Source organism: Canis lupus, chromosome 8, assembly GCF_048164855.1.
Source record: "Canis lupus baileyi chromosome 8, mCanLup2.hap1, whole genome shotgun sequence".
Taxonomy (NCBI): domain Eukaryota; kingdom Metazoa; phylum Chordata; class Mammalia; order Carnivora; family Canidae; genus Canis; species Canis lupus.
In genome coordinates, this window is record NC_132845.1 from 54,938,284 (window position 1) to 54,951,402 (window position 13,119).

Below are 13,119 nucleotides of genomic sequence, written 5' to 3' on the forward strand. Positions count from 1 at the left end.
ACCACAAGGACAGCCACTAAAAAGAAAACAAAGTTAAGAGGATGAATAATAAGCTAACAGAGGTGAAAAACTGGAATTTAAAAACTGCTTGATTGATCTAAAAGAAAGGCAAGAAAGAAGAGAAAAAGAAACATAAAACAGGTGGGACAAATATCAAAGGAATGGTAAGACAGGAGATAAAATCAAATACACTTGTAATTAATGTATTAAATGTAAATAAACCAACCATCCCAATTAAGGCTTCCAATGAGCATGCAGACACTAATGGCCACATTTTACAGGTGAAGAATTTGAGGCACAGAGAGGTTAAGTAATCTGCCAAAGGCTGTCCAGCTAGGAGGTCATGATACCAGAACTGGAACTAGCAGCTTGCCTCTGGGACCTAAGCATGTCTCCCCTCCAGGAGCAGCTCGTGCCTCTCTGCCCACCCACTATTTTAGGTCAGCATTTCACAGACTGCACCCAGATTCCTGCAACAAGCTTCTAACCCGAGCTCACAGGTGCCACATTGTTGCCATGGTGACCATGCCAAGGCACAAAATGGATCTCATCTCTCTCCTAAATTAAAATTTCTTCCTGGATACTCATTTACTTCAGGACAAACCTAAGTCATAATAGGTCTTTCTAGATGAGGCCTCTGCTGGCCTCCCTTCTCCCTCCATCTACACTTCCTGCTTTCCTGCCCTACTTTCCTGGAATGTAGGATTTTTCCTGGAAAGCTGGATTCCTGGGGTCCCCAGTCAGGAAGATAGGAGCTCTGTGCCAATGGCTCCTCCTCTATGAAGCTCCCATGAGGGTCGGCCCCTCTCCCCATGCCTAGTGTTATGATTATGAATGGCAGTATTCCCTGAGCACTTTCTCTATGCCAGGTACTGTGCTGGATGCTTTATGAGCATCCTTCCTATTGTAACCCTCACACTCCATGAACCCGCACAGTTTTTCCTCATCTTCTAGATAGGAAGGGGGCTCAGTATGGTTAAGTGAATTACTCAAGCAAACCCACTGATTCAGGTAGTCGATTTTTACTAAGTACTAATATGCCTGGCACTCTCTGAGGTACTGGGAAAAGAACAGCAGGTAAACAAGCTCTAGAGATGAGCATACCTACTATATATGTTTACAGACTCTATGTTGTATATCACATATAGACTATATGTTGCATATAGACTATATACTGCATATGTATTGCTTATAGACGGATACAGCATATATACTACTGCACATAGACCAAATATTACATATATTGCATATATTCCACATTGCATATATACTGCAGATAGACTGATGTTGCATACAGACTGCATATACACTGTGGTAGTTAGTGACAAGTTACATGAAGCAAATAAAGTAGAGAAGAGGGAGAGAACATGAAGTAGGTTGCAATGTTTTAAATGGGTGGTCAGGGGAGGCCTTGCTGACCACTGACCTCCACTGACTTTACTCGATGACATCTGAGTAAAGACATGAAGAACATGAGGGCATGGGCCATGTAGGTACCTGGAAGAGAAGCCTTCTAGGCAGAATTCCAGGAAGTGGGCTGGAAGAGGGACGGGAATGTGGTGATGCCTTGAAGGAAAAGCAAGGAGTAAAGAGCATGGCGGTAAGCACTGAAATGTTTATTATCAACCAACTTGACCAGGACTAGACCCTGAGCTCTTCAGGACATGGTCATATCCCCAACACATAGACATACAGGAAGCACTACTAAATGAAGGAACTTGCACTTCAGTCTTGAGTGCAACAGTAAAGGGGCACTTTCCCCACCACGAGCATTCATGGACTGGGAACCCTGACACTGGTGCTGCCCATCCTCAGCCACACTGTGCCGCACCCACACGTGCCTTCCCTACCCCTCTCTGAAGGGACAATGAATCTGAGATGGCCTAGTATACTGTGGGCTTCTACGGATTCTTCTGAAAGGCACAGGAGAGCCTGCAGTGGTGGAGTGGCCGGATTTCTGACTACAACCCTGGTTTCACTCACAACTTCCACTTAAAGAAAAATCAAGCTGTTATAAATACAGAGAACATGTCAGACTAACATCACAGCCTTGAACTCTGGAAGAAATGAGGTGCAAAGCCATCAGGCTATATGGCATGATGCAAAAACCTATTGCTTTGGGAGAGAGCCCCTGTTGTTTCTCTATGTAGGGAATGAGAAACATGGCTAAGACCAGACCAAATCAAGATTGAATTCCAGAGGGTTCTAGGTGAAGCAGACCCAACCCACCTAGAGAGGGGAGTTCTGCTAGATGAGATGACCTGTGCAGAGATGCCTGAGACCAGAAGAGGGCTGCAAAAAAGAAAACCAAAATCACTACTGGGGAGAACGCAGGAGCACGCCTCAGAAAGAGAAAGGGGAAAAAAAAAAAAAAAAAAGAAAGAGAAAGGGGACACTGAGGGTGGGGAATAGGCCTAAGCCCCATGCTGCAGAGCTAGTGGCCTAGAATCACTCCCTGGGCACACAGGAACATGTGGTTCAGGGCCAGTGGCTTTATCATGCCTTTGCTTTCTCCAGGAAGACTGACAGAGGATGGAAAGTGTACAGGGGGAGATACTGTTCATTTCTATGGAGACAGACAAAATGACCCTTAAATACCTGTGTAACTATTAAATGTGTGTACTTTATGACAGGTACTTTTAGGCATAATGAAGCCTCTTGAGTAATTGGTGTACTACATGGTTAAACTCTTTATGGATTCTAAAGCAAAATTTCACTACTTAAAATGAGAAAGGTTTGTAAGTGCTCTACCTTGGTTTTAGGGCATGTGGCTCATACCTGCCCTTGGTTAGGAACTGTTTCTCTGCCCCAACCCTAAACCATCATGCTGTGCTATAGAAAACAAGCTCTTCTCTATGACCTGCATTTAAGATTCCAGGAAAAATGATGGCTTAGTGGTACTTATCTAAACTGAAACCCTTGCTCACTGAAAATGCACTCAACTCATAACGAACAAGCATTTCAACAGAGAGGTGAAGAACGCAATTAGACTTTTAAACTACATTTGATGGTGGCGATCTTTGGTGCCCCCAAGTGGTCATAAGTAATGTGACATCTTCAACAGGGAGTCCTGTCCTGAGGGGAAATAAAAGACTGCCAGAAAAATTTTATCAGAACACGGTGGTTAAAAAAGAGGTTATCTGGGGGCAAGAGAGAGACCAGAAAAGAATGGCTCCTTCATTAGAACTGAGCCAGACTGTGAGTTCCTGCCCAGCCCCATGGCCTAGGACACATTACCGCTTGGAGAAAGTGGGAATAATAATCCCTGATTGTGAAAATTAAAGCATCGTTGTATTGTGATATCTTTAAAATTTTACATATAGAGTATCTGTCTATATTCTTCTGTAACTTGTTTTTTTTCACTTAACACTGTGGCCTTAAAGCATTTTGTAGAGATAAGTGTGGTACACAGATAATTTCTGCTTAATTTCCAAGGCTAGTCAACACCAAAAAGATACAGGTTGGCAAGGGGAGAAAGAGGAATATGGCTTAAAGAGGGCATCATGTAATAAATTTATTATATTTTGTTACATTTTCCACTTTTCTCTTAATTCCAACTGTATACTATATAATCAACTGCTGTTCCAGAAATAAAACGTTTTAAACATAAAAATATAAATTTTGCTTCTTAAAAGTGCATACACCTTGAATAATAAAACATACAAATAAATAACAGAAATCAGTGACATATCTCATGCACTTGTTCTAAAATAATTTAAAATGTATGATACACTTTTCTTCCAGCCTCAAGGAAAGATATCTGCATTCCATACTACTGTACAACTAAAGAAGAAAATTATACAGAAATCACTATGAATGGTGCATGAACAATACCAAAGTATTTTGTGTACAGTGACAGGACATGCAGCTTTTAAGACAACTACAGAAATTCCAGTGTAAAACTAAAGAGTTTGCTAAAGAAACTATTTTTATAATGGGGCTTGAATTTGATTTTAACCAGTGGTGAGAGGCACAATTGGTGAGCAAACCGATAGGGAACACAAATACATGTTTGAAAGGCCTACAAAGATAATGTGAGCTTCAGAAAACATAGGAACTGCCTTCCCATTTGGTACTATACCGTGCCACTTAGAATAGCACCTAGGCAACTTCACACCTCATTTTCACCACAATAGGCCACTCTGCTTCAAGGAGGATTTCCAACTTGGATTTTTACTTAGATTTCATTCCTTGAAATGTTGAAAATACCAGGTAAATTGTTTCTTTCTTTTTTTTTTTTGTAGGCAGCATAATGCTCAACAGGATGAAACCACCTGAGAAGCACAGCAGACTACTTTGAAGATGTTTAAAGTGCATTCAGCTCACCACAGATTAAAACTAAATTTCATTTGCCTCCATAGGTAACATACACTGCCAAATTTTTGGATATTATTTTTTTTTAATTACTTGAAAAAACAGAGGGTTACCAAAACAAAGACTCCCAAATAAAATGCTTCACATTTGTTTTTAAACTAAAAGTCAACTCCTAAAACGACACTGTGGATAAGTAGAGAATGAGCTAACTAGGAAATTAGGTGGCAGCCTCGAGTTTGCTATTGTAATTACTATGGAGACATTCTATCAAAATCAGGAACAGGTTTTCCAAGGCCATGAAGGTTTTACTTCAGCATTTTCTAACTCAGAGTGACTTCCCAACTCCCCTGTGGGTCTGGCCCTGTGGTGGTAGCCAGAAAAAAGGCTCTGTGAAGGATGCACACCCTACAGGGGACTCTTGACTGCTCCAGCAAACTGAAGAGCACCAGATCCCACGAGACTGGCAAGTGTTCCAAGCACCCAAATAGGGCCTCAAATCAGAAAGGCTCCCTTATTTCAAACAGAATATTAGTATCAGTAGTTCTCAATCTTTTACTTCCTCTCCAATGAAACAGGAGTCTGAGTCACTCCTGAGTGCTTCACATGGCAGTGATTCTCACCATAGGGACAGTGTAGCACAGTGGCTCTCAATTCTGACTGAAATTAGAAACCCCCAAGAGCTTTAAAATATATGGCAATTCCTGGGACCTGCCCCTACACTAATTAGATCAAAAGCTTGGGAGTGGGACCCAGGCATTTTTAAAAGTTCTCTAGATGATTCTAGTGAATGCTGAGTATCAGAATCTCAGACAAGTCATTCAGAAGAGGCCTAACAGAATCCTGTGGAGAGTATGTGTATGAGACTTGGAAAAGCCTCCTAAGCCTGCAGTGGATCTCCTTTCCCTCCAAAATTGGGAAATAACAGTTTTAAATGCATGTGAAATAGATCTATAACCTAATCCACTGTAGAATGCTACCATAAATTCCATGAGCTTAGTCTTAATTGTGACCAGTGATTGGGAAGCTCCAAAGCTTTCCAAAACACCTTTAAGTCTCTACAAAAGCATTTTAAAATTGTTAGCACTATTAGAAGCCACATTCTCTTCTTGTGACCACGATAGAACCCTAGAAGATATAAAAAATTAAAATCTATAAAAAATGGCAGGTTATTTTTAGAACAAAATACTTTAGGAAAGTCTTCAGGCTAAATACAGTATATAAACCCGTGTGTGTTCAACATATCCAATTCCACTCCTGCTTGCAAAATACTTATTTTACATACAATCTTGCCAACAATCAAAAAAAAAATCAGCAAAGAGAAACATGTGCAAAGCAAAACAAGAAAACACATTCATGCTTTTCGGTACTGATGATTAAGCCACATGTAAAAAATTACAAATTCAAAAATAGAGCTCCATAATCCAAGAATTGCCTTTTTAAAAATTTACATTTAGCGTATTTTTTATTAGTTGTTTGCATAGGTTGTAAGAACATGCTTTCTGGGTTAGACGGAGGCCATGCAAAATTGTTTTCATTACTTGGGGGAAAAAAATGACTGGTCATGCTCAAATTGCAGCTGCAAAACAAACACTATGAAAGTTGATTAAAAGGCAGTGTGAAATACTAAGTGTTCATTTAAAGAAAGCATAGGATTTCCCTCCCAAAAATGTAGTGAAGTTTAACAATAATGTACCATTTATGAAAGTAAAGATGACCAGTCTGCACAGTAACAGCTACTTTATGTTTATGATATAGGCACTGATTTGTCAGCAAATTTTGCTCTTACTTCCAAATAATACAAGTTCAACACACCTCACAGAATATGTTTTATTGAAACTGTGCTTATGATTTCTGTAACTATCTCAAAAATCCAACCCAGAAACACTAATTATCTTGACATTCAATAATTCTGATAACCTATGTAGGAAACAACAACTTTAGCTGTTGGGTAATTTGTCAGAATGAAATGTAACATCATATGTCAATCTATTTTTAAAAACACATTTATTTGAAATAAGTGAGCTCTGTTCACAGCTCTTCTCTGTTCCATTTTTCCTCAAGGCTGCCACTGCTGCTTCCTTTACATACTGTCCCTAGTTTTTTCCATGATAGTTTCTTTAGAGGGATGGCAATTTGTCCCCCGCCCCCCCATCCCCATATCTGTTTCATACAAACATGGATGACCAAATTCTAATGGAAAGTGACTTTGTAATGGATTTTCAACCCCTAAGTAGCAGAGACAGCTCAGTCTGAAAAAGTAGATGTAAGAGTAAAATGTCTCCAAAGATGAAGAAGGGCACTTTTGGTTTCCGGAACAGGAGAGACTTGCTCAAGAGGACCACAGGCCTTGGCCAGTTCACCAGAATCCACTTGCTCTCTTTGTTCGGGGGTCGGGGACCGTCACTCCATTTGGGGTATCACAAGCATCCCTTGGCTCATCAGCTGCGCTCCCAGGGCTCCTCGGCTACAGCAAATTCCTGATGCTTTCTGCTCGCCTTTACGAGCAAAGCAGGCCCTCAACGAACGTTTGCAGAATGAATGAATGAATCAATGAATGAATCAATGAATGAATCAATGAATGAGGAAAGAATAATTACAAGGGTTGAGGGCAGCCTCATATCAAATTACAATATTTTACCAGACCACAAATATTCCCACGTCCGTTTCTATTGGTCCAGCAAGGTATTCTTTTCAGTTAGGCTGCTTTTAGGATGGGAAACCATAAGGGCTGGGAGGTGATCTTGAGATGAAGTGAGCTTAACGGTTTCTTTGTGCTTCCACATTATATAAGGGATTACAGAGGCAAGGTGCAGGGCTGTCTGAAGGAATGACATAATCTCAGTGCACTGGATGTTCACAGGAAAATAAATCAAAAATAAAAAGTTTTTTAAAAGCAAAAAACAATACAGAACAGCACTACTGTCAGGGATTATTCTGTGCCTACCAGGAAATGACTGCTCTACTCAGACCCACCTAGTTGTCAACCAGAAACCCAGGCCCACCATCCTTAGCAGATAATTTTTAACCTCAAAGCATAGATATGCTCAATGTGCCAAACATCACTGGGAAAATAAAAAACAAAGCAAACACCAAGTCCCTACCAAACAACTAACTTGCCTACCAAACAACTGAATTGAACCAAGTAATAATTTTCCAATAAGATCTTCCACACCTCAAAGAGCATCTCCAAACTTTTGGGCAAATATCCTTTTCTGTGGCTTAAAGGTTGTACCTGTAGCTAGGGATGTAATTTTTATTATTTACCAAGGCCAGAAATGAAACAGCTTAAAGATGCCTAGACAATGCCACACTTCCTGATTTTTTTCATTTATATCCAAAAAAGGGGACTAAACTCCATAGACATATAGTTTACAGATGCTTAAATTTTATTTCTAGATCCCATGGAAAATTAAAGACATTTGGAGAATTGTTTTTGCTTAAAACACTAGATATAATGGAAAATCCATTCCTGGAGGACTCGAGAATAAAAATATTTGCCACTATGAAAATTAAACTACAATCTACTAATGCTTAACTGATAGTAGCCCTAGAGAAAGGTGTTATTAAAATCCTTTTTGTAGTCAAACTCAATTCCAAGGCTATTGCAGAGCTTCAGATAGATTTCACAGGATATTCACTTATTTCAAAGAAAGACAAGAAGCTCCAATCAGACAAACATTCGATTCCTGGTACTGACGATCCCATACTTGGTGTATCTTTTCCAGGAAATAAAAGTGACACTGAAAAACTAGCAGTGGCCAAACACTGATGGGGCTGTCAGTGTCCCCGCAGAGGCAGGAACAACACTGATGGCAACCGGTCTTACACAGTCACACTACAGCAGAGGAGAGGAATGCTGCTTTGGGAAACCAGACGCCTGTGCAGTGAATCAGGGACACCTAGTGAAGGGGTGAGTATAGGACCAAGCGCACAGGGCAACAGGCTCACGTTCAATGAACTTCATGGAGCACTATGGTAGCTTTCACAAGGCTGAGGAGCTAAGTCTTAAATATTGCAAGGGTCTAAAATTCTAGCTATCCTCAACATAAATGGCTTCCAGACTTGCAAGTTACCTGCTAATGCTCAAAATAGCAGCAAAATAAAGTTAGAAACCTATGGGAAATACTTCCCAAGAGGTACGGGGGGGGGGGGGGGGGAAGGCAGTGCAGAATTCATAACTATTCATGTGCATGTGTTCTAACTACTTCACACACAGCAATACTGAAAAGGAAGGTTATAAATGGATCTGTGCACCAAGAGTTCAGGAAGAATTGGAAGGCTTTAATTTTTTTTTAAAAAGTTAATATTTAAAAGCATATAAACTTAGCATGCTATACTTCATGGCAAAGTGACAAATGCAATTCAAAGAGAATCAGGACCATGACTCTCGACATTTTAAAAAAATATAAAAATGGGGGGAAAAAAGGCTATAAATAGCCAGGATACCTCTAGAAAGCTTGAAAAACTACATATCTTGCTTATCTGTGAGATTCTGTGAGGTTCTCTTGTTTTCTAAACAAGAAATGTAATTTGCACTGACAATGCCAGATGGAACATGCCCCACTCCTACTTTTGAGTTCTGGTTAAGAGATGAAATCTTAAGCACAAAGAAAAAAATGACTTACTGAAAAGCAATCTACAACTTTGACTGACAGGCAGGCAGGATCAGAAGTACACACGTAATACTGTGTCACACATTGCTTCAACACGCCATCAACTAACTGACTTTTGGCATTAGGCAACTTCTTTCTTCTCCAAGTTACAAGAAACACAGGCATGTGCACGCAAGGCAGCATGGAGCTTTCAGCTTCTAACACAGAAAAAGGCAACACCAGAGAAGGAAAATGGTACAGATTCATGCATCCAGTTCAGAATCCATTTTTTTCCAGGAATCTTTCAAATGTGTTAACTGCTCTACTGCATTTCAAAATCCCAAAGGCCTTAGTGTAGCAAATTTAGAAGAAAAACAAAATGAACTAGTGACTGGCTCTCTGGCTGTCCAAATGTGCCACCTCTTAGGACATATCCTAAGAATCAAGACAGCTTATGATACATACATCTGTGCAGACATGAAGGTATGAAAGACTTCTTTCCTACCTCTAGAAATTTCTATCTGTGGCAGTCAGAGAAATGACAGTCACCCCACAGGCCACCTCCTTCATTAACCCTTTTACTGATGCGCATCCACTCTAGACTAGCTGAGTATATACCTGAGAAACATTAGTGTTAAAATATTGCCCTTTACAGAGACTGGTAGATGGGGCCAAAGTGCAGAAAGCAAAGTCTTCTCTCGGTTTGTTGGTTTCACTGTTAGTGTCACAGTTTTTAGAGCTCCTGGTGCCACACGACAATCAGCTGTGAGGACAAATCCTGCTCAGATGAAACCCAAGTCAAATAACCCAATCCTTCTACAGCACACACTAATGACAGCTTAACTGGTTCACAGATTTCCAAACCCTAGTGTCCAACAAAAGTCATTAGAGTTCTCTAGAAAGAAGTATGTACAATTGCTAAAGGGACCGCCCAGGGTCTCATCTACATTATTCCAGTTAGCTTGTATCAATGCTTTGCCTATGGCTGTTATTTGGTTCAATGGCAGAATAAGGCGACGCTTTTAACAATCTGCAGTTGAATTCTACACACACATACACTCGCGCACGCACACACACGCACACCAGGCACATGACCCAAAACATACAAAAGCATAGAGGGCTTTGGTGGGAGGGAAAGGGTTCTAAATAAATAAACATCTTTACAGATAAAACACTTGGATTGCAGAAACATCACTGAGGTTTTTGAGAAGGCCGTGCAGAGGTTTGCATGCTAGAAGATAACTTTTTTGAGGATTTCTCAGCAGACTGCCTGCCACCAGGAGACGAGGGCACTCCAGAATCTAGCTGGGAAGACTTGGATTTACGAGCAGACAGCAGGGAATGTTTAGCAGAAGCAGGGTCCTTAGAGACAAACTGCTCTTTTCCAACTGTACTTGCATTTGGCTGCTGGGCACCTGGAGACTGGTAGCCTTTCTCTGCCTTGTCGTCCATGCCACTCTTACCAGCCAGCTTGACAGAGCTCCCAGCAACCTTCTTGGAGAGCAAGGTTGTTTTGCCAAGGTCAGTTGACCGCCGGGTTTCCTTCTGTCTCAAGGCTGACTTGAAGAAAGACAGCCCCTTGTCCTCCGACTTGCTGTCCCTCTTGAGACCAGCCTTCATGCTCGTGCTGGGGGAACGCAGGCTGGCCATGGAGGAGCTCCTGACATGCTTTCCATCCCCGCGGCCCTCCCCTGCCCTGGCCTGGCTCACCCGGGGGGAGTTGGGTTTAGAGCTAGAGGTAACGCTGGCTCTATCCGAAGCAAGGCTTTGCCTGGAGCCCTCTCTACTTAAGCTCCGGTCTGAAGTCCTGCTCTTCCCAGGAGGGAAGGGGCCCCTTGCAGCAGGGCCCGAAGCTTTTTTGGCAGATGTAGAGGAAGCGGTGTAGGTGAGGGAGGAAGAAGACTTTTGCCGCTGGGGCGAAGGAGATGACACGGAGTCCTGGGGTTTGGGGGAGGACTCCTTTCTGGACTGGCCAGGGGCAGGGGAGGAATGCCGTCCACTGGCCCTGGAAGAAGAATCTGCTTTGCTTCGGGAGCGGGAGGGCTTTACAGAAACTTTTACAGGAACAGGAGAAGAAGGGGATGTACTTGAAAGAGATGATTCCTGGCTTGCCAAGACTGGTCTCCCCTTCCGCAAGCTTCTATCTGGTTCAGAAGCGCCTTTGGAACTGGGGGATCTCTTGGCTGTGCTGTCTGGTTTCTTTGTGAGGGAGCCCGGGTGGCTTGTGGGTTTCACCTCTTTGACTGGAGAGCTGTCTACAGAATCACTCTGATCCACATAAGCAATCTGGTTATTGTTATCAAATGGATCGGAGATGGGGGGCACACGATCCCCTTGTGCTGAGTTTTTGCTCTGTGTGTCTACAACACTGGAGTTCAATTTGCGGGTGTCTGATTCATCTCTGAACACACCTTCCATGACAGCCAGAGGGGCCCGACCCACAGCCTTGTGCTCACGTCGGCTGTGACTATCACTTGGTTCCTGGTAACTGCTGGAAAGGTTCCGCAAGCTGCCAAAGCAGGAGATGGAGACTTTGTCATCCACTGCCTCCCCAATCTTCTCCAAGGTGGAGGCAGAGGTGTGGATCGGAGAGTCCCCTGAGAACCGGGAGGGAGAATTGGAGCGCATCTGCAGCTTAGCGGACAGGGACCAAGAAGGTCTAATGCAATTGTCATTAACGGCCAAGGGGCTGGTGACAGAAGATCTGGATGACAAGCTCTGACGCTGGACACTTCTCACGAATGGCCGAGTGGAGAAACCGCCTGAATGTAGCAGAGAAAATAGCATTAAGTTAAACTGAAAACATGTCCCAGCAACACCTTAAGATAACTGAAGAAGGGAGGAAGGCAAGCCTGGAATGACAGGAGCGTGACCTTCAGAGCCAGCACATCTGGAGTCAAGGAGCAGCCACATGACTTCAACTTTTCTGGACCCAGTTCCCCTATCTATAAAATAGGGACATTCTAACTCAGGGATCGGCAAACGGTCCCTTTACCTTCTTGCTGTACATCAGGAATTGAGAGACTTAAGGGCCCAGACAGTTAATACTCTAGGCTTCGTGGACCAACCACTCAACTCTGTCACTGCAGCATGAAGTGACACCACAGAAGACACATACACAAATGGGTGTATGTGGTTGTGTTCTAATAAAACCTTATTTACAAATAAAGGTGGGGGCCAAATTTGGCCCATAGGCTGTCATTTGCTGACCCTTGCTCTAATTTACAGGGCTGCTCTAAGAACTAAATAAAGTCCTAAAAGTCCTGTGCCCACCTGGCACTTCACAGACGCTCAGTAAATGTGAGCTACTGATCTGGCTTCTTCAACTAAGAACCAGCAGGGCCCACGGAAGTCAAGTAGTGGGCTCGAGATTACACAAAATCAGAGGCAGAGTTAATACCAGAACCACAAACTCTTGTCCTTGACTCAATGCCACATACAGGTTGGCCTGTAATTACGGCCTATAACAGCAGACTGGTGGAAAGAACCAGAGATGATACACTCTTATCCTGAGTGATTTCAAACTTCTGAAGAAAAAGTTCATAATTAGAACTATACACTTCTATTTTGAGTAGCTTAAAACTTCCTTCCAAAGAAAATATTCTAAATTCAATTCCATACATACTTGGCCCTGTAGCTGTGGTATTTATAAAACTGTCCAGATAAGATCCTCAGAGACAGACTCTATTCTGTGGGCACCACCCAGTACCACTGTGATGATGATGCTTAAGAGGATCCTGATTTCACCAACTACTCTGTCTAAAAACAGACCAAGGGCAAACCAGCTTACTGTTAACACAACAGTGAATTCTAAATTTAAAGGCTGCATTGAGAAAAACCTCTACTTAAACAAGCAAAGATTCACTGGCCAGTTTTCCATAAAATGCCAGGAGCTTAGCAATTCCAGCTAAGTACTCTTGTTAACTTACAAATGCAGAGGCAAAAAGCCAGAAGCGAGAGCAGGCGTGGAGCTGCAAGGACACAGACCTCCAGGGCCAGGCGGCCCCTTCCAGGCTCCTGCTGTTTCCCTCCACTTTGAGTTCTTACAATCAACCGTCACCAGACGCAGATTACAGCAACTGACATGTTAGCCGCAGAAGGAGACTTGTTGGGAGATGAGTCACCGTCCTCGTTAGAGAAGCTGAGCTCACTCTCACCTACTCCCTGCCTCACTGCCTGGACTGCCTGATCCTTCCAGCACCACCTGGGGTTC

General features: G+C 42.5%; 1 protein-coding gene across 2 annotated transcripts in view; it reads right to left on the reverse strand.

The window, feature by feature from the left end:
* Positions 1–3,489: 3,489 nt before the first annotated feature.
* The window catches only part of USP31 (ubiquitin specific peptidase 31), a 71,126-nt gene continuing 61,496 nt past the window's right edge, over positions 3,490–13,119 (reverse strand). For both annotated transcript variants that reach the window (XM_072836165.1, XM_072836166.1), the window contains exon 16: positions 3,490–11,668. In XM_072836165.1, the coding sequence (XP_072692266.1) occupies positions 10,098–11,668 (1,571 nt within the window). In that variant the 3' untranslated portion in view covers positions 3,490–10,097. The remainder of the gene's footprint in view (positions 11,669–13,119) is intronic.